The sequence below is a fragment of the Bufo bufo genome, chromosome 4 (assembly GCF_905171765.1).
Source record: "Bufo bufo chromosome 4, aBufBuf1.1, whole genome shotgun sequence".
NCBI lineage: Eukaryota > Metazoa > Chordata > Amphibia > Anura > Bufonidae > Bufo > Bufo bufo.
The window spans coordinates 503,839,602-503,859,019 of NC_053392.1; the positions used below are offsets into that span (position 1 = coordinate 503,839,602).

Sequence of the window (19,418 nt, forward strand, 5' to 3'; positions counted from 1 at the left end):
CAAATGAAAGCAGAAAAAGTTCTGCGTATAGCCAGAAAGAAAGATTCTGGTACAAATATGGGCAGAGTCTGTAGTAGGTAAAGAATTTTAGGGAGGATACATTTTTTAGAATGTTTTTCCTGCCCATCCAGGACACAAATGGGATGTTGAGATCTTTTAGTTGCTGTTTTATATTGGCGAGTAATGGGGTGTAGTTCAATTGAAAGGGATATTTACGCCTAGATAATTAATGTGGAATGACCCATTGGAAGGGATAAGTCTGCGATAAAAACGTGATAGTCGTGGAAGGGGCAACACCACCAAGGGCCATGCATTTGGAAAGATTATTCTTAAAATTAGGCTAACTTTTACACTTGCGGCAGTGTGATCCGGCCGGCAGTTCCGTCGTCGGAACTGCCCGCCGGATCCGCCAATTTGGATGTGACCGATAGCATTTGAGAGACGGATCCGGATCCGTCTCTCAAATGCATTGCAAGAACGGATCCGTCTCTCTGCTTGTCATGCATTCCAGTATTTTGAATGCCGCATCTGGCACCAATACATTCCTATGGGGAAAAATGCCGGATCCGGCATTCAGGCAATTATTCAGTTTTTTTCCCCGGAGATAAAACCGTAGCATGCTACGGATTTATCTTTTGCCTGATCAGTCAAAACGACTGAACTGAAGACATCTGTCCTACGGATTACTCTACATTCAGAATGCATTGGGATATGCCTGATCAGTTCCTTTCCGGTATAGAGCCCCTGTGACGGAACTCTATGCTGGAAAAGAAAAACGCTAGTGTGAAAGTACCCTTAGACATTTGTCCAAACAGATCAAACAAACCGAGGATGGCCGGAAACGCCGAGACAGGGTCAGACAAAAATAGCAGATAGTTAGCGAAAGCTGCAACTTTATGCGACACTGGTCCTACTTTTAGGCCGCATATATTGTCATTTTGTCTGATTGCCTGGAGGCGCTGCTACAGGCTAAGAATAAAGAGGGAGAGTGAAAGAGGACATCCTTGACAGGTGCCATTAGAGATGGGAAAGGAAGGAGAAAGAACCCCATTTACTTAAATTTTTGCATGGGGCGAGGAGTACAGAGACAACACCGCCAGAACAAATTGAGTAGGGAAGCCAAATCTATGTAGAGTAGCCTCCATAAACTTCCAGTCAACTTGATCAAACGCTCTCTTAGCGTCTGTGCCGAGAAGGGTCAGTTGGGAGTTTTTCTTTAGTGCATAAGAAATGGCTTGTTGTACTCTGAAAGTGCTGTCCCTGCACTCTCTCCCTCCCACAAATCAGGCCTGCTCCGGGGAAATCAATTTGTGTAGGAGAGGGGTCCAATAACGGATTAAAGGACAAGATTAAGGTCCCCACCTATTAGTAACAAGCCTGAAGAAATAGCAGAGATATCTGAGAAAACTTTTGTCAGCCATCTGACTGTATTCTTATTGGGAGCGTATGTTACAAAAAGTGACATCCGTGCCCCCCCAGTTTTTGTATTATCTGAACTGATCCGTCCATGACGGATCCGCACAAAACGCGAGTGTGAAAGTAGCCTAAGTCTGCATACAGGACTGGTCTCTAAGGAGACTCAGCACAGTGCCTGAACAGTTCGGTAAAAAGTATAGAAACTCTATATGCATCAATTTGCGCCACTGTAGACAGATTTCTGGCGCATACATAAGTAAATCCTTGTTCTACAGTAGCAGTAGTGCTGGAATAGACAGTGACTTGGATAACATGCAGGGAAGGAAAAATGGAGAAGTTTCTTGCATTTTCACTTTTTAGGGGAGAGAGGTGCGCTTCTGAGACTTGTATCTACTAGAGCAGGGATGTTCAACCTGCAGCCTTCCAGCTGTTGCAAAACTACAACTCCCAGCATGTTCTGATAGCTGTAGGCTGTCCAGGCATGCTGGGAGTTCTAGTTTTGCAACAGTTGGAGGGCCACAGGTTGAGCATTTCTGCAGTAGGACTGGACTGTAGATAGGTTTACTGTATCAACACTGCACAAAGGGCTGAGAAACAACTTTCTGAATATGAACCGTAAAAACATTTAAACATCAGGAACATGAAACTCATATGGTTGGAGAGGGGGGGGGGATGTTTTTTTAACCCTTGTTAATTATACATTTTAAAGTTGATATATCAAAACACCAGTTTTCTTACACAGTGTTGGTTATCGATCGGACGCTAAATGTCCGCGGTGCGGTACGGATCCTGCTGACCTCATACACATGTTGTAGACTTGTGAAGCTCTGAATATTTACTGGAGGGGGGGGGTGACTGCTCTCATACAAAAAGCATATTTAGTTAACATTCCGCATGACCCGAAGGTGTGTATCTTAGGTTATGTGTCGGAATTAAGCACTGAACAGGTGTCCAAGATAGCTATAGGTAGGCTATTGTATACGGCTAGGAAATTGGTAGCTCTACACTGGATACAAGCTGAACCTCCCACAATTGGGGAATTTAAGCGCAAAGTGAATACCATGATTACATACGAAAAAGCCATCCTTCAGAAAAGAGGCTAAGTAAATTTGAGAAATTGTGGGACCCCTGGCTGTCGCAAATATATGCAGCTTTTCATAGGAGTGGTGGTGCCACTAGAAACCGGATTGAGGGTGGGGGGGGGGGGAGAATGGGGGATGGGATATAACATAGCTTATTATACTTACCTGTTCAAAAAAAGTCTGTGCGTATGTATGTCAGTCAATCTTTGTGAAACTTATGACTTCAGCGGTAATTTTGATGCTGGTGGATATTATTGTATGGTATGATATATATTGTATACTGCAAAAGTTTGCTGTAATTCTTATTGGATTCAATAAAAACTATCTGATTTAAAAAAAATATATTGATATATTCTCTTCTATACGCATTTATCATACCAGCCTCCTCAACGTTTCCAATAAGATAATAGCCTGCCCCAAATGCCAAACCCCACTTGCTAGCTTTGGTACTTAGGATTGTACCTTTACCAAAAAGCATTGGCAAGACAATTATAGTTAACAATCACACCATAGGAGAGGTTTGTATTTTTTTTTTATTGAAAATTCACCAAATGTATTTACAGTGGTTTACAATGGGATGCTTGACTCATTGTACAGAAGCGTTAAATAAAAGGTAAAAAGATCAAAAACAGTAAAATCTGCTCTACAAATGAAATACGGCCAACATAAAATGTGTTGTCAATCGTTCCATATAATCCTTCTATACAGATAATCCAGTCTTCAAATCAGATCAGCAACTGCAGAGGAAAGAACATTAAAAAAATTAAAGTAAAAAAACATTCTTGCCCTCATACAAATAATGACTAGTTAATATACTAACCTTTGGCCGGTAAACCTACACATTTTAAACATACAGTGAAATCTCTCCAAAAGACCAAATCTTATCTAGACCAGATTTCCATTTCCACCATATACTATGCAAACTGGTCATCTTCTCTAAAGGAGCTGTGTCAAGTATCAAAGCTATCCCCTATCTGATCTTAATAACAGGAATCCCATGACCCCATCGAGCATGCGCACTGCTGCTCTATTCATTCTCTATGGGACAGCTGTAGATAGAGGTCAGCGTTCAGCTATCTCCAGCAGTCCAACAGAGAATAAATTGAACATCAGAGGGCGTGCTCTTTCTGCTGCTTCATCAGGACACAGACCCCAACCAGTTACTTATCTCCTATCCTGTGGATAGGAGATAACGCAAATACTTGGCATAATACCTTTAACACCTTAGTGACGAAGCCAGATTTTGGAAATCCGACATGTCACTTTAGTAGAGAAAAACTTTGTAAAGGTTTTGCACATCAAAGTAATTCTGACATGGTTTTCTCGTCCCATATTGTACTTTACTTAGGTGGTAAATTTTACCTATAAAATATGCGTATCTTTAAAAAAAAAAAAAAAAGAAACGTAGAATCTATGAAAATTTATAAAAATTGCCATATTTTCCCCATTTTCAACTGCAATATTTCACATACATAAATACTATTCAATATTTTTTATCAGAAATATATTTCCACATCTTTATTTTGGCTGCACTTAAAGTTTTTTGTAACTTTTTTTTAATTTAGGAGACTTACCATTTTAACATTAATTAAAAAATTTTTGAAGTACATATTTTTTCCTGCAACAAGCCAGACTGAAGATGTGTCTTGCTGGCAGTGGCAGGGACGGGGCGTTCTGAAAGCCTTTAAACATCCTCAGATTCAAAGGCTTGCCCAGGTGCGGGGGACTCAAACAGGAGACTCTCAACCACCTTCTTCTGGAACTCAAGGAAGATGTGTTCCTTGGGCCTTTTTAGGCTACTTTCACACTAGCGTTCGGGGCTCCGCTTGAGAGTTCCGGTTGAAGGCTCTCACAAGCGGCCCCGAACGGATCCGTCCAGCCCTAATGCATTCTGAGTGGATGCGGATCCGCTCAGAATGCATCAGTCTGGCACCGTTTGTCCTCCGCTCAGCAGGAGGACACCCGAACGCAGCTTGCAGCAATCCGAATGAGGTAGATTGCTACCTTTTTATATCAGGTCTGTTTTTTCGCTTCACCAGGTAGGGTTGAAGCGCCTGGTCCGAGAGGTCTACACCTCCCATAAATTTATTGTAGTTTATCACACAGACCAGTTTTTGTTTGTCAGCAGTAGTCTCCCTCTCCCTAACTGCCACTGTGGTGTCTGTGTGCACGGTGGTCAGCATGTAGACACCCTTCCTGTCCTTCCACTTCACTGCAAGCAGCTCGTCACTTGCCGGGGCGAAGGATGCTCCTTTCTCCAAACACTTGGACACCACCAGTTGTGGGTATCCCACCCTATTTTTAGGGACTGTCCCACAAGCCCCTGTGTTTTCAGCATTGAGGGATTTAAAAAGGGGTATGCTGCCATAAAAATATATCAGTGTACACGTGGTACCCTTTGAGTCGGAATGGCGCCAGTTTTTCCCGATGTCCCAATATTTCAGGGCAGCCTGGGGGGTTAAGTTGAGAGTATCTGCAGTATATACAGACAGACCGCAGGGTGTAGGCAGTTGTGCTCTCGCACACCTTATATAATTTTACCCCATATCTGGCACGCTTGGAGGGAATAAACTGAGGGAAGGAAAGACAGCCTTTAAAACTAAGGGGGGAAATAAGGGGTCAATTAATTTAGGCGGTCATAGGCTGGGTCAGTTCTGGGGGGGGGGGGGGATTTCAGAAAAATGCATAAACCGCATTAGGGCTTCATAGCGGTTTCGGGACATAACTGCTGCAAACACGGGTTGAGTGGACAGTACTCGCAGCCCAATAGGATCAGACAGATGGCTTTCTTTACAATGCCCATATCCAGGGTAAGCCCCCCAATTTTTTATTTTTTTTCCAGGGACACTTGTGGGGAGTCCACCGTCATATAGTCGTGGGCTTTTGTACAGCAAACTGTGTGGCGTACAGATTAGTCGGGGGGGGGGGGGGGGGGGGGGGAAGAGATGAGGAACGGGACCCAGCTCTCCCTTATGGGGAAGCTGGGGGACCCGATCCTTGCACCAGAGACTTAGAGGGAGAAAGTTTAAGCTGCCGGCTCCAGCGCTTGATTTAAGCGCTAACTTGGGCTGATTTGCCGCCGTAAAAAGGCAGCGCTCCAGCCCAAGGCCCCTTAGTGACCACCGTAAAAACACGTATGGGTGGTCACTAGGGTGTTAAGATTGCATTGAAAAGCAGTCTTGAGTGGTGGTCTCACTTTCAGTGTTAGTTGGAGCACTAGTAGCAGAGCAGGCCACAGGAAGCTCATATGCATAATACATACCATTCATTGGCATTTCATCAATTTGGGTAGAGTAGTACTGCTCAATGTCTCGCAAGATACGGATATCATCATTCTTTACAAAGTTAATTGCAACACCTTTTCTTCCATAACGTCCTGAACGACCAATTCTGTGTTACAAAAATAAAAAAAATTAATATATAGCTAAATAAATGGGAAATAGTCATTTGAGCACATTAACTTGTGCGTGGGAGTAATTACATAGAGCATAACATACCGGTGGATATACAATTCTCTGTTATTAGGAAGGTCATAGTTAATGATAAGGGAGACCTGCGGAACATCCAAACCTCTTGCCCAGACATCAGTGGAAATCAGTACACGACTGCAAAATGAGAAAGAAAGACATAAGGAATGCAGACATTGTATTTTGTAGGCTGGCCAGACACTACATAGCTGGGGCCTGAATACTCTCTCCAGATCCTCCTCCTACCTTCCTGACAGGGTTCAGTTCCTGCATAGTAATCTCGCCTAGCACTTTCAATCAAGAAGAGGGAAGGGTACACAGAGTGGCTTGGGCCCACCGCTTAACTCTCCCTTTGCATATGAATTAAATGTACTTTTTTCCCAGAAAGCAGCAACACATCGCTAAGTGAAAGGTGACATTACAGTAAACTGAGCTTGCCCTACAAGGCATCATGCCTGGTTTAACAGTAAATTTCCTGGTGACAAACTCTTTAATAAAACTTTCCTCCTGGAGCACCACTAAAGGAGAAACGTGGATGTGCTGTCAGCAGGACCCAGTGATGAGGTCTGCCAGCAGGATAAAGGCATGTTCTACGCAATCACTGTATGCTTACCTGGCACCAGATCTGAATTCTTTCATGATGGACTCTCTCTCCTTCTGGGGCATGTCACCATGCATTGACGACACAGTGAAGTTAGCCTCCCTCATTTTCTCTGTCAACCAATCAACCTAAAGAGGGTGCATACAAAGTTTCTATGAAGAAAACAGTCAAAACATGAAACATGGCTGATGTGAATAGCTAGAGACTTGCACCACATATGATCAACCATCTATCACTTTGGGAAATCAAAAATTTCTTAATTACAATTTCTATACATTTCTTATAAAAAAAATAGAAATAACGTATTGGGGTAAGAAAATATGAGACTTCTTATTGTCCAAAGGTGCTGGAGAAAGATCATAATCTAGGATCCCAAGCCAATTGGGGGGGGGGGGGGGGGGGGGGGGGGGGGGAAAGATATCTGGACATTTTTGTAGGACCTTTGATTTTGGAGTGACAGTTGTAGTCCCAAGCAGTAGACTGACTTGTGTGCAATCTTGTGCCTGCCGTGATCAAAAATCAAACCGCTACAAAAAAAATATATAATCTAGGCGTAGCCACAGCATCAGTTTCTCACCTTCCTTTTTGTGTTGCAGAAAATCACAGCCTGTGTAATGGTGAGTGTGTCGTACAAATCACATAAGGTGTCAAACTTCCATTCTTCCCGCTCCACTGCCACAAAGAACTGCTTAATGCCTTCCAGCGTCAACTCATCACTGTAAGAACAGACCCCACAATGAAACTGTAGCATACACTTCGGCACCACATTGTTGTACCTGACTGCACGCGGGCTTATTACAAGGAACGCCAATCAAATCTAAACCAATGAAAAGCTGTGGTTAAATAATTACCGTTTCACCAGGATACGGATGGGATCGGTCATGAACTTATTGGTCATTTCCAGGATCTCATGAGGAAGCGTGGCACTGATCAGGCACACCTGTGTAGCTGGTGGCAGATACCTATACACATCATAAATCTGTTCCTTGAAACCTAAAATAAAATGATGATTAATTATTCATTTAACCACAAATGAATGCAAAGTGTTAAGTGTATGTCAAGTATCGTGAAAAACAAGCTGTAAAAGCGCAGATCCTCAAATGTGGGTAGCTTTTTAAGCACTATGGAAAACCACTTATAGATGCTCAGTTTAAAGGGGTTCTGTACCTTTTGATTACTGATGATTTATCCTTTACCTGAGCTATGGGGAGGGGGGCCAGATCTGAGGTTTGAATAAACCTTATTTATATTGGGGCTCTGGGGTGGGATGTCATTCACATTTGAGTCTGAATGGGGAGGTCTTATTTACATTGGGGTCTGAGCTGAAGTCTGAGGGTCTTATTAGTATTGGGTGTCAGATTGCTGGTGTGATCTTGGGTCTATTGAAAAAAAATAATTCTTATTATTTTCCTCCTCTAAAACCTAGGTGCGTCTTATGGGCAGGTGCGTCATATGGGGCCCGAAAAATATAGTAATTGGTAAGACACTTTTGTAAATCAGTAGGTACAAACTGTAACACTTTCCTATCATAATTAGTAGTAAGGGAAATTTCCTGTGTGTTCTCTATGTGCTTCCATCTTCTAATATGGCGAAGGGTGATGTGTGCACTCCTGGTGTGGCTCCTCAACATCGCACCATACGTGCAGAATGTTGGGTTTGGGGGAATTGCGTCACAGCGATCCTCCCTCCTCTCCCTGCTTCAGCCCTCTGGCGTGTTAGCACGGATTCGCATCTGGAGCCCCAAATTTTATCTAACACCGGAATTAAATTATTATATTCTGCCTCCTATAAATACCATATCCTTTCCAACAATTCTCAGCACCACCCAAGGAAGCTGTTGGGGTGAAACACATTGGGGTCTGGGAAGGACCCTCTTCCTGTGAATCCATGGAATCGCAATTGGGTTGGTAACTTTACTAATAAACATCATAGACATTGTATTTTCATTTAAATGTACTCCATGTCTATTCAGTTTCTGTTATAATCCTCATGGTAATGGTATCCGCCATTTATATGTTAAAAGGGTTTCTACCACCAGAAATACGGTTATGTAGCTGACTGACATTAGCGATGCGCTAATGTCAGCACTACATAAAAACAGTATGTTTTTTACATTTCTCCCTGCAGCTGTTTTGGTAAAAAAAAGCACTTTTATAATATGCTAATGAGCCTCTAGGTGCTATGTGGGCGTAAAATCAGCACCTAGAGGGTCCGTCTACTCACCCTTTATCCCGCCCAGGTCCTCTGTTCTGCCCGCCTGCTCCTCTTGATTAATGGCACGTTAAGCCGCAGGCGCAGTGAGTGAATGATGCGCTCTTGGTGCCGGATTGCGCAGACTATGGCCTATTGCACACGACCGTATGGCTTTTTCAGTGTTTTGCGGTCCATTTTTCACGGATCCGTTGTTCCGTTTTTTGTTTCCGTTTTTCCGTATGGCATATACAGTATACAGTAATTACATAGATAAAAATGGGCTGGGCATAACATTTTCAATAGATGGTTCAGCAAAAAACGGAACGGAAACGGAAGACATACGGATGCATTTCCGTATGTGTTCAGTTTTTTTTGCGGACCCATTTGACTTGAATGGAGCCACGGACCGTGATTTGCAGGCAATAATAGGACATGTTCTATGTTAAAACGGAACGGAAACGGAATGCATACGGAGTACATTCCGTTTTTTTTGCGGAACCATTGAAATGAATGGTTCCGTATATGGACCGTATACGGAACGCAAAAAACAGCCAGTAAACGGGGGGAAAAAAACGGCCGTGTGCAGGAGGCCTATGTCACACTGAGGAATCCGGCATCAAGAGAGCGGCCTTCACTCACTGCGCCGAATACAGAAGTGAATGGCGCAGGCGCGGGATTTCGGCAGCAATGCAGCGGACCGTGCCATCAATCAAGAGGAGCTGGGTGGGCAGAACAGGGGACCTGGGCGGGATAAAGGGTGAGTAGACAGCCTCTAGGTGCTGATTTTACGCCCACATAGCACCTAGAGGCTCATTAGCATATTATAAAAGTGTTTTTTTTAACCAAAACGGCTGCAGGGGGAAAGGTAAAAAACATACTGTTATGTAGTGCTGACATTAGCGCATCGCTAATGTCAGTCAGCTACATAATATTTCTGGTGGTAGAAACCCTTTAACTACTGCTGTAAAGTCTTTGTCTTAGCCATTTATGGGGATGGGTGTAAGCATTTTGAGCTAAAACAGTTAAACAATTTTTGACAAACTTGATACTGTTGTGTTATTTGGGGTATTTACATATAGAGAGAATTTATTGGTGTTGGGTCACATGAATTGTCTGACAAAAAAAAAAACACCTGCATGCGTTTTGTCCATCTGTTTTTGCAAACAGCGTCTTACCACAAGTGTTTTCTTTATGGCATTTTTCCCCTATAGAGGAGATGTCAAAACGCCTGAAAAAATGCTGATAGCTACAGCATGCTTTGTTTTGAAAAAAAAAATAAAAAAATGAACAAAATTGCCAATATAATTTTATTTTATTCTTTTCCCCACACAGCCCTTTGGCTAACATCTGGAGCTGGTGACAAAAAAAAAACAAACGCAAAAGTGCAGAAATCTAACAGCAGAATCGATAGGGTATGCCCACACCTAACTTACATGCTGTAGATTTTCTGCAGAAAAAAAAAAATTCTTCCACAGCATGTCAATGAGCATGGCTAAAAACTCATTCCTGTTGGTACTATACGATGCTGCGGACATTTCAGTTACGTGTGGACGTCCCCCTTAAGGCGTTTTTCCCATAGGAAAAACATTCACAGGACAGGGGATGAGTGTCATATCACAGGGGTTGGACCACGCATTCCTAGCAACTACTCTGTCTAAATTATGCAGGATTTCAGCTCAACACCAAATTGCCATTATGCTAAACCCAGTGAATAGGCAACACAGCTTGGCAGAATATAAACCTGATTTTATTCTGACTGCCAAGTCGGCTATATTTTTGTTGCAATAAATGTAGGGGCCTCTTTAAAAAAGGTAAGGTAGCTGAAAACTAAATAGCTGCGAAGATCAGGCATGAAATACATTTTTAGTTCAGGAGCTAAAACGTGGAATGTAAAACAAACCTTTGTTAAGCATCTCATCAGCCTCATCCAGAACAAGCATTTTAATCGCCCGCGTTCTTAAGCTTCTGCGCCGAATCATATCTGTGTAATAAATTATAGTGGACAATAAATAAATCCATCCCTACAAAGCCATAAAGAGGACCTGTCACCTCTCCTGACAGGTCTGATTTAGTAACCACTTGCACTCTCCATGTAATGACAATCTTGGAACAACTTTTCATGTAAATCTATGTTGTTCTGTCCTCCATTTATTGGATTATTAAAGGGGTTATCCTGAAAAAGATAACTTGTCCTCAGGATAGGTCATCATTATCACATCAGCAGTGGTCCAAATCCTGATCAGGGAGCTCTGGTGAGAGATGTATGCTCCTGGCAGTGCCGTACATTGTATAGTGGCAGTGCTTGATACTGCAGCTTAGCCCCATTGATTTAAATGGGGCTGAGATACAACTAGGACACATGACCAATGTACAGCGATTTCACTGGCTTAGGGCTCATGCCCACGAACGTAAGGGCTCTGTTCCCGTGCTGTGGATCGCAAATTGCGGTCCGCAATGCACGGGCACCAACTCTGGGGCAGCCGCATGCAGATCCATTCACTTGAATGGGGTTCGCGATCCGCATCCTACGGTCCACACCGCAAAAAAGTAGTGCATGCACTACTTTTTGGTGGTGCGGAGGCACGTACAGTAAACCCACGGAGCACCTCGTAGTACTTCGATCCGTGCCTCTGTTCCGCATCTCCCAGATTGCGGACCCACTGAAGTGTCACTGACAAATCTCGCCGCGCTCTTCCAGCAGAGGATGAAACCGTCACTGGGCTTGGCACATACCCAGTGAAACATTTGAGGCTGATGCCCTCCGTTCCGAACACTGCCTGCGCCTCCACTCTTCCGGTTCAACTGAGGGAATCAGCCTCCAATGTTTCACTGGGCATGCGCTGAGCCCAGTGAAGGTTTCATCCTCTGCTGGAAGATCGCGGCGAGATTTGTCAGTGACACTGAAGGCAAGGGTGGGCGGGGTTCTTTGCTGTTAGTGATATAGTGTGCGCTGCTGGGGGCGTAGAGTATGAGCCAAGGAGATGCGTGCTTGGGCTCTGATGGAGGGCGGGCCTGTGCACTCAATGGGGGTGTTCCTGGGCACCTTTGAACAAAAATAACGCCCCTCTGGGCACCTTACTGGCTTATTTGCATAAGGAATAAAGTGAATTTTTTTCAAGATGGAAACCAAGCAGCAAGGAAAGAAAAGCACATCTGGAAAGGAGGTAGTAAGTGCTACAAGACAAGAGTTTTAGTTTAATTGTGATGATTCTGGTAAAAGATTCCCTTTAAACACCATGCTTACCAAAGACACGGCCTGGTGTGCCAGCAACAACATGCTGTCCATAATCCAGTTTTCTGATATCTTCTCCTACGTTGGTTCCCCCAATGCATGCGTGGCACTGCACATTCATGTAGTCACCCAAAGCAAGAAGAACCTGGAATAGCAGCCAATGTGAGATTACAGAACAGTCATACGGAAGTGGCCGACGTTATTTTGACATCAGCTGTGCTGGGATGGTCACTAACATGAATTCTTGTTACTGTAATGTGCTTTTTTGCATTAACACATGAAGCCAGTCAAAACTACGGTGGCCATATCTATACCCCGAGTACCAAAACTGGAGAAGAGGAAACCAAGCAGCTCCCTCACCGAGAGCAATGACTTCTCCTGAGAGGTAAAAAACGAATTACTTTACCTTTTGAATCTGTCCAGCCAATTCTCTAGTTGGTGCTAAAATCAACGCTTGAGTTTCCCGGAGCTACAAAACAATAAAAACGTGTACTTAAAATCAGGTCTATATTAAAAGATCACAGTTCACAAGATAAAAACAGAACTTTGTAATGTATTGGGCATATGGTTATGTTGGAGGTACACGTCAAGGAATACCCCTGAAATATACCTCTAGCATTTGACGGAGGTCTGGATTTTGTATCTAAAGCAAATTATGCATAACTATAAACTTTTCTAGTATAGAGGGCTCATCCATGGCCCACAGCATAATGCATCATATGTATTATATCAAAACAATGGAAAAAGGGGGCCCATATTCTGTGTGTCATCTGTATGGTCTATATACTCTAAAGGCCAATCCCCTCAACAGTTACTAAATAACTGCAAACAAAAAAACTGATTTAAGTCAACCCTGTCAATTAAATAGTGATGTTAATAAAGTATCACTTGTCCCACCAGAGCGATACTGTAATAAATTAGTGATATATTACCTGAATATCCAAACACTGAAGGACAGACACACAAAATGTTGCTGTTTTGCCTGTACCAGACTGTGATCTGCAAGATAAAAGCAAAGAAACTTAAAAAAAAACAAAAAAACAAAAAAACAATCCTACAACAAAAACTGCTGCATTATCCAAATAAGTGAGGGATAAAACCTGAGAAATTACAAGTAAATCCAGCAATGAACATCAGTAGACCACTGTGCTAATAACATTCAGATTCTTTGAAGCCAGAGACTACTTTTACGCCTGCGTTTTCCATTCCGCTATTGAGATCCGGCAAAAGATCTCAAAACCTGAGGAAAATCCTTCAGTTTTGTCCCCATTTATTGTCAATGAAGACAAAACTGAACAAACCGGAAAGGAGTGCACCAGAACGCATTCCGTTCCCATGCCAGACACAAAACCGCTGCAAGCAATGTTAGTGTGCGGCATGGGAAACTGAACATGCGGGATAATACACCTAAAACAATGTAAGCCAATGGCGCCAGATCTGTTATTTTTTGGACACAAAGAAAACAGACCCGTCGTCAATGGACTTACAATGGCTCTAGTGCCAGATGTGGCATGTTCATTTTCAACATAATAGAACTGGATCCGTTTTGAACGGATGGAGCCGGTTGTATTATTCACACGGATGCGTTTTGCTGTGGTTTTGAGATGCCGGATCTCAAAACCGGATAGCAAAAACGCATATGTGAAAGTAGCCAGACATGTTCAGAGGCGCTGGTTCAAACTAACTGCAGGAGAACCTCCCATTCACAGAGGGCAGTATTAGTTCGGCTAATACACAGGTCATGTAACATATGTCAGGAACCAATTGCCACAAAAAGCACTAAATCTGTCCTGGGACCACTTACTGTGCAATTACATCTCTGCCTTTAATTATCTGTTTAATTGCCCTCTGTTGGATGGCGGACGGCTTCTCAAACCCTAAAAGAAACAAACATTTAGTAAAAGAAGAACAGGAAACACAGACCTAGTAAATAATGGCAAAGCATCTGCCTGTGATGGAGGCTGCGTGCAGGGGCGTCTCCTCACCCCATGAATTAGGACATGTGCACAGACCTTCTCCTGCTGATCGCATTTTTCTACACAATGCCGAGAGCAACAAAGTATTAACAGGTTCCCTTTAAAGGGGTTCTCTGGGCTTTTCATTCAATCCTGGAATCTTCTCTCCTTTGTAGGAAAAATAGTTTGGTCACTACTTACCTATCCGTTGTGCCGCTGATGGATGGGTAAGTAGTGACCAAATCATCTTTCCTACACAGGTAGATGCCAGGATTTAATGAAAAACGAGGGAGTTGAAGTGACAAAAAAAATGGCAAATTGGCAGTACTTTCCCTGTTACGCCACTCACCATATGAAATGTATATTGTTACATTTTAATAGTATGGAGGTTTTCACACCTACAACACCCATGATGTTTATTTCTTTATTGTTTAACTATTTTTATTTTGGGGAAAAGGGGGTGATTTTTGAACTTTTTTTTAAAGTCCTCTTGGGTTTAACTGGCAATTATCAGATTGACCATTGTGTTCACTGACTGCTATACAGCCATCATTGAACACTTCATTCTTAAAGGGAGTCTGTCATCAGCATTTCACTTTTTTAACCCTTCCCACAGCTCCCTAGCATGCTTACAGTTAATGAAAAAGTTACCTGTGGCATCAATCCTGGACTTATAGAACCCTCAAAAACAATCTTTAAAAGATATGCAAATGAGGGCTCGCAAGTGCCCAGGGCGGCGTTACTCTCTTAGGTGCCCTACTTGCTCAGCCTTCTCATTTCGTCCGCCCGCCCGCCCTTTCCCTCTGACTGCCTTTGTACTAACTTGTTATTCTGACGATATCCTGCGCCCTCATTCCTTTGGCCGGCGCATGCGCACTGCGATGCCCATTACTTGTACGGCATCACAGTAACTATTGCGCATGCGCCGGCTAACGACGCAAAACCACAACAAAGGAGGCGGTCCATCGGCGTCGTTAGCTGGCGCATGCGCAATAGTTACTGTGATGCCGTACAAGGAATGGGCATCGCAGTGCGCATGCGCCGGCCAAAGGAATGAGTGCGCAGGCGCGGGATATCGGCAGCATAACAAGTTAGTACAAAGGCCGTCAGAGGGAAAGGATGGGCGGGCGGAGGGTAGGAAGGGGCGGGGGGGACGCAATGAGAAGGCTGAGCAAGCAGGGCACCTAAAAGAGTAACGCCACCCTGGGCACTTGCGAGCCCTCATTTGCGTATCTTATAAAGATCGTTTTTGAGGGTTCTATAAGTCCAGGATTGATGCCAGAGGTAACCTTTTTATTAACTGTAAGCATGCTAGGGAGCTGTGGGAAGGGTTAAAAAAGTGAAATGCTGGTGACAGACTCCCTTTAATGTGACAATACAATGCTGCCACCTAGTGGCCTGTGTGGGTATATTCCACTTATAGCTGCTGAAGCTCGCCTGAGGCTGTTCGAAATCGGGATGCAGCTGAAGATGAAAGCAGATTTTACTGCATTTCTGACAGCGATATCTCCTGCTTCTGTTGTACTAATGCTGCCATTCTTGTCTCGTATTAAAGCTTGTAATGCCAAATTTCAAAGAACAGGCCCATGTCTCTAGCTACTGCCAATCCAGAAATATGAGCAGCAAAAGCCCCCCCACCCCCTCTCTGCCTGAGGGTAAGGCTACTTTCACACTTGCGTTGTTCTTTTCCGGCATAGAGTTCCGTCACAGGGGCTCTATACCGGAAAAGAACTGATCAGGTATGTCCCCATGCATTCTGAATGGAGAGTAATCCGTTCAGTTTGCATCAGTATGTCTTCAGTTCAGTCGTTTTGACTGATCAGGCAAAAGAGAAAACCGTAGCATGCTACGGTTTTATCTCCGGCTAAAAAAAACTGAAGACTTGCCTGAATGCCGGATCCGGCATTTTTTCCCATAGGAATGTATTAGTGTTGGATCCGGCATTCAGAATACCGGAATGCCGGATCCGTCCTTCCGGTATGCGCATGCGCAGACTGAAAAAAAGGTGAAAAAATAAATGCCGGATCCGTTTTTGCCGGATGACACCGGAAAGACGGATCCGGCATTTCAATGCATTTTTTCGACTGATCAGGCATTTTTAAGACTGATCAGGATCCTGATCAGTCTTACTAATGCCATCAGTTAGCATACATTTTGCCTGATCCGGCAGGCAGTTCCGGCGACGGAACTGCTTGCCGGATCTCTCTGCCGCAAGTGTGAAAGTAGCCTAAAACAGTTACGGTAAGTGCTTTTCCCAAAACCCAAGCTAAACTCAGGCAAAACCATTAGGCCCCTTTCACACGAGCGAGTTTTCCACGCGGGTGCAATGCGTGACGTGAACGCATAGCACCCGCACTGATTCCTGACCCATTCATGTAAATGGGTCTGTGTACATGAGCGTTGTTTTTCACGCATCAGTTCTGCGTTGCGTAAAAATCGCAGCATGTTCTATGTTATGCGTTTTTCACGCAGTCCTGACACCATAGAAGTGAATGGGGCTGCATGAAAAACGCATTGCATCCGAAAGCAAGTGCAAATGCAATGCGTTTTTCACTGATGGTTGCTCAGAGATGTTGTTTGTAAACCTTCAGTTTTTTTATCACGCGCGTGAAAAACGCATCAAAACGCATTGCACCTGCGCGGAAAAAACTGAACAACTGAATGCAATCGCAGACAAAACTGACTGAACTTGCTTGCAAAATAGAGCGAGTTTTACTGAATACACCCTGAACACATCCGGACCTAATCCGTCACGCTCGTGTGAAAGAGGCCTTAGGTTGTTAAAGGGATTGTCCGATTCGCTGTTATCCTAGCTGCAGCGGTGACGTCACATCGACAATACATGTCCCCTGCCGCCATTCGCTGGCCATCAGTCGAGTAATCTTCTATTCTGTATTACAGGCAATCCCCTTAGTGGTCTTGAAACTGACAACCCCTTTAAGGCTAGCTGCACATTAGCCCTAGCAATAATGCAGGCTGTTCTGGCAGGGAACAGCCTGACAAATCTCTCTGTATTCTGGCATTGGCGAAGGCATGAAAGTCCTCAATAACTATAACCGGCGGAGATCCCTGTCAAACATGCGGAGAACCGGCCGGAAGAAAAGTGATGTGCCATGTTAATGTGACACGTATAAACCTGATCTTTAGGGAAAACCCCAGAATGGCCTGACTGCTTGGAGCAAAGGATTAGGGAAGAGCGAATAGACTTCGGATGGAACATCCGAAGTCAATTCGCATAGTACTTTGTTTGAATACTGTACGAAGCAGGAGCTCCCTACAGTATTAGAATGTATTGGCTCCGATGAGCCGAAGTTATTACTTCGCATAATAACTTCAGAAATCAATTTCTATTGGAAAAAAAACATTTCCCGAATTCGGGTTCGGTTCCAAGTGGTACCACTTCATCCAAAGTCGATTCACTCATCCCTACAGAGGATATTACACAGTTCACTTCTGAATACTGCCCTCTGTTCACATCACTGGGTGCTATATCTGATATACCGTCTAGGTCGGGGACTGCTGCCAGTACACCAGTCTATCACCAGCATACGTCACTATACAATTTCTTACTATGCTGCCAAGTGACGGTATAAATCTATGGTTAGGGTACTTTCACACTTGCGGCAGAGGATTCCGACAGGCAGTACCGTCGCCAGAACTGCCTGCCGGATCCGTCAAAACGTATGCAAACTGATGGCATTTGTCAGACGGATCAGGATCCTGATCAGTATGACAAATGCCGGATCGGTCTCTCCGGTGTCTTTCGGAAAAATGGATCCTGCATTAATTTTTTTAAACATTTTTGCTGAAACACTCGGCGCCGGATCCGGCATTAATGCATTTCAATTGGGAAAAAAAGCTGGATCCAGCATTCCGGCAAGTGTTCTGGAATTTTGGCCGGAGATAAAACCGTAGCATTCTGCGGTATTATCTCCGTCCTGATCAGTCAAAAAAAACTGAACTGAAGACATCCTGAAGGGATTACTCTCTATTCAGAATGCATGGGGATAAAACTGAAGTGTTTTTTTTCTCCGGTATTGAGCTCCTGTGACGGAAAAGAATAACGCTAGTGTGAAAGTACCCTAATATACAGATGGCTTATCTGCAGCAGAAGGAGGAGGACGACAAACCTGATGTGAACAGGACCTAAGATTTAGCAGTTAGGGGTCATGGACACGACCATAAGTATTTTGCGATCCGTGTGCATTCCATTCTGTATTTTGCAGAACAGAACAGCTGGCCTCTAAAAAAACAGTCCCTTGCCAGTCCGTTATGCAGACAATAATAGGACATGTCATTTTTTTGCGGTGCGGAACCACGGAAAGAAACACCACGGAAGCACTCCGTAGTGCTTCCGGTGTTCCGTATCTCCGACCCATTCAAGTGAATGTGGATTGCCGACCCGATACGATTGGGCAGTGTGCATGCGGCCTATGGAACACACAATTTTGCGGATCCGCAATCTGCAGACCATAAAAACAGGCAGTCATGTGATGGAGCCCTTACAGTCAGAAGAGGTAACCAATCAGGTTGCAGTTCTCATTCTTCAAACTGAGAGCTGGAATGCGATTGGTTGCTGTAGATTCCCTTTCCCCTAGTTCACCTGGGCCCCCAGCAGGGCGCCGCGGCCTCCCTTGCCCACGACACACCGGGACCAGGTGCCCAGCTGACCAGGACTCACCATACGCATAGATGCCTCTGAGCAAATCCTCCCGCAGTCCCATGGTGTCGAAGGTGGGAGTCACGTCCACTTCCTCACTCGTCTCAAACTCCACTTTCGTCATGTCTTCTTCCCTCAGCATCCGCTTACGGCTCGACCCGCTGGTGACACCGACCACTGCTGCGGTGGCGGCTACTGCTGCACTAGCCATTACCCCGACAGAAAGGAAACCGGACTCACGCTGAAGAAAACACGCAGAGCCACACTACAGCAGGCCGTCTCCCAGAAACCACCGCGAGCGAGAAGGCGGTTACACGGAAGACTCGTCAGGACGCAGCGTGCATCACGTCATTACGTCAGTGAACGAAATCTCGCGATACTTGTATTAGGCGGCAGAGGAAAACTTGGGTGTGTTTGGAATGATGCTGTGTGGGGGCTGCCATTTTGTTGAGGCCCTCTTTTTCTCTTCCAGAACATCATGAATAAAAACTAGTACAGGAAAATAAGTGGCTATTAGGGTATGTTCACAGCACGGATTTTATTTTGAAAATCCGCCTACAAAATTCAGCGCAGTTTTTATAACTCTACTTTAATACAAAACAACATTTTCAGCTTGAGGTTTTTGGTGTAGAAAACACACAAACACTGCACTAGTATGTATGGAGCTTTTTTTTTTTTAATACGTCCCATTAATTTAAAAGGGAGATTCAAAGCGAGTTCCCTCCCATGCTGCTTGTTTTTTTTCACGTTTGCTGTTTCCTATTGAAATGAATGGGAGACCGTTTCAAGATTTATTTTTAGATGATATGAGG

General features: G+C 44.1%; 1 protein-coding gene across 1 annotated transcript; it reads right to left on the bottom strand.

Annotated features, from left to right (window-relative positions):
- Positions 1 to 3,013: 3,013 nt before the first annotated feature.
- On the bottom strand, positions 3,014 to 18,928 carry EIF4A3 (eukaryotic translation initiation factor 4A3). Its single transcript, XM_040429640.1, has 12 exons — positions 18,628 to 18,928; positions 13,796 to 13,868; positions 12,924 to 12,990; positions 12,398 to 12,460; positions 12,004 to 12,136; positions 10,660 to 10,740; positions 7,418 to 7,559; positions 7,144 to 7,282; positions 6,579 to 6,694; positions 5,996 to 6,103; positions 5,761 to 5,888; positions 3,014 to 3,235 (listed from the first exon to the last, which is right to left on the bottom strand). Exons 1-12 carry the CDS (start codon positions 18,815 to 18,817, stop codon positions 3,219 to 3,221), a joined length of 1,257 nt encoding a protein of 418 aa, XP_040285574.1. The 5' UTR covers positions 18,818 to 18,928; the 3' UTR covers positions 3,014 to 3,218.
- Positions 18,929 to 19,418: the final 490 nt, after the last annotated feature.

Bases quoted from the DNA above. Each gene is read 5' to 3' on its own strand.
- EIF4A3 (XM_040429640.1), bottom strand. From the start codon at position 18,817: ATGGCTAGTGCAGCAGTAGCCGCCACCGCAGCAGTGGTCGGTGTCACC. The intron at 6,104-6,578 runs GTAAGCATACAG...CTCATTTTGCAG, and splicing joins GAATTCAGATCTGGTGCCAG to TCGTGTACTGATTTCCACTG. The intron at 5,889-5,995 runs GTATGTTATGCT...TTTGTAACACAG, and splicing joins AGAGAATTGTATATCCACCG to AATTGGTCGTTCAGGACGTT.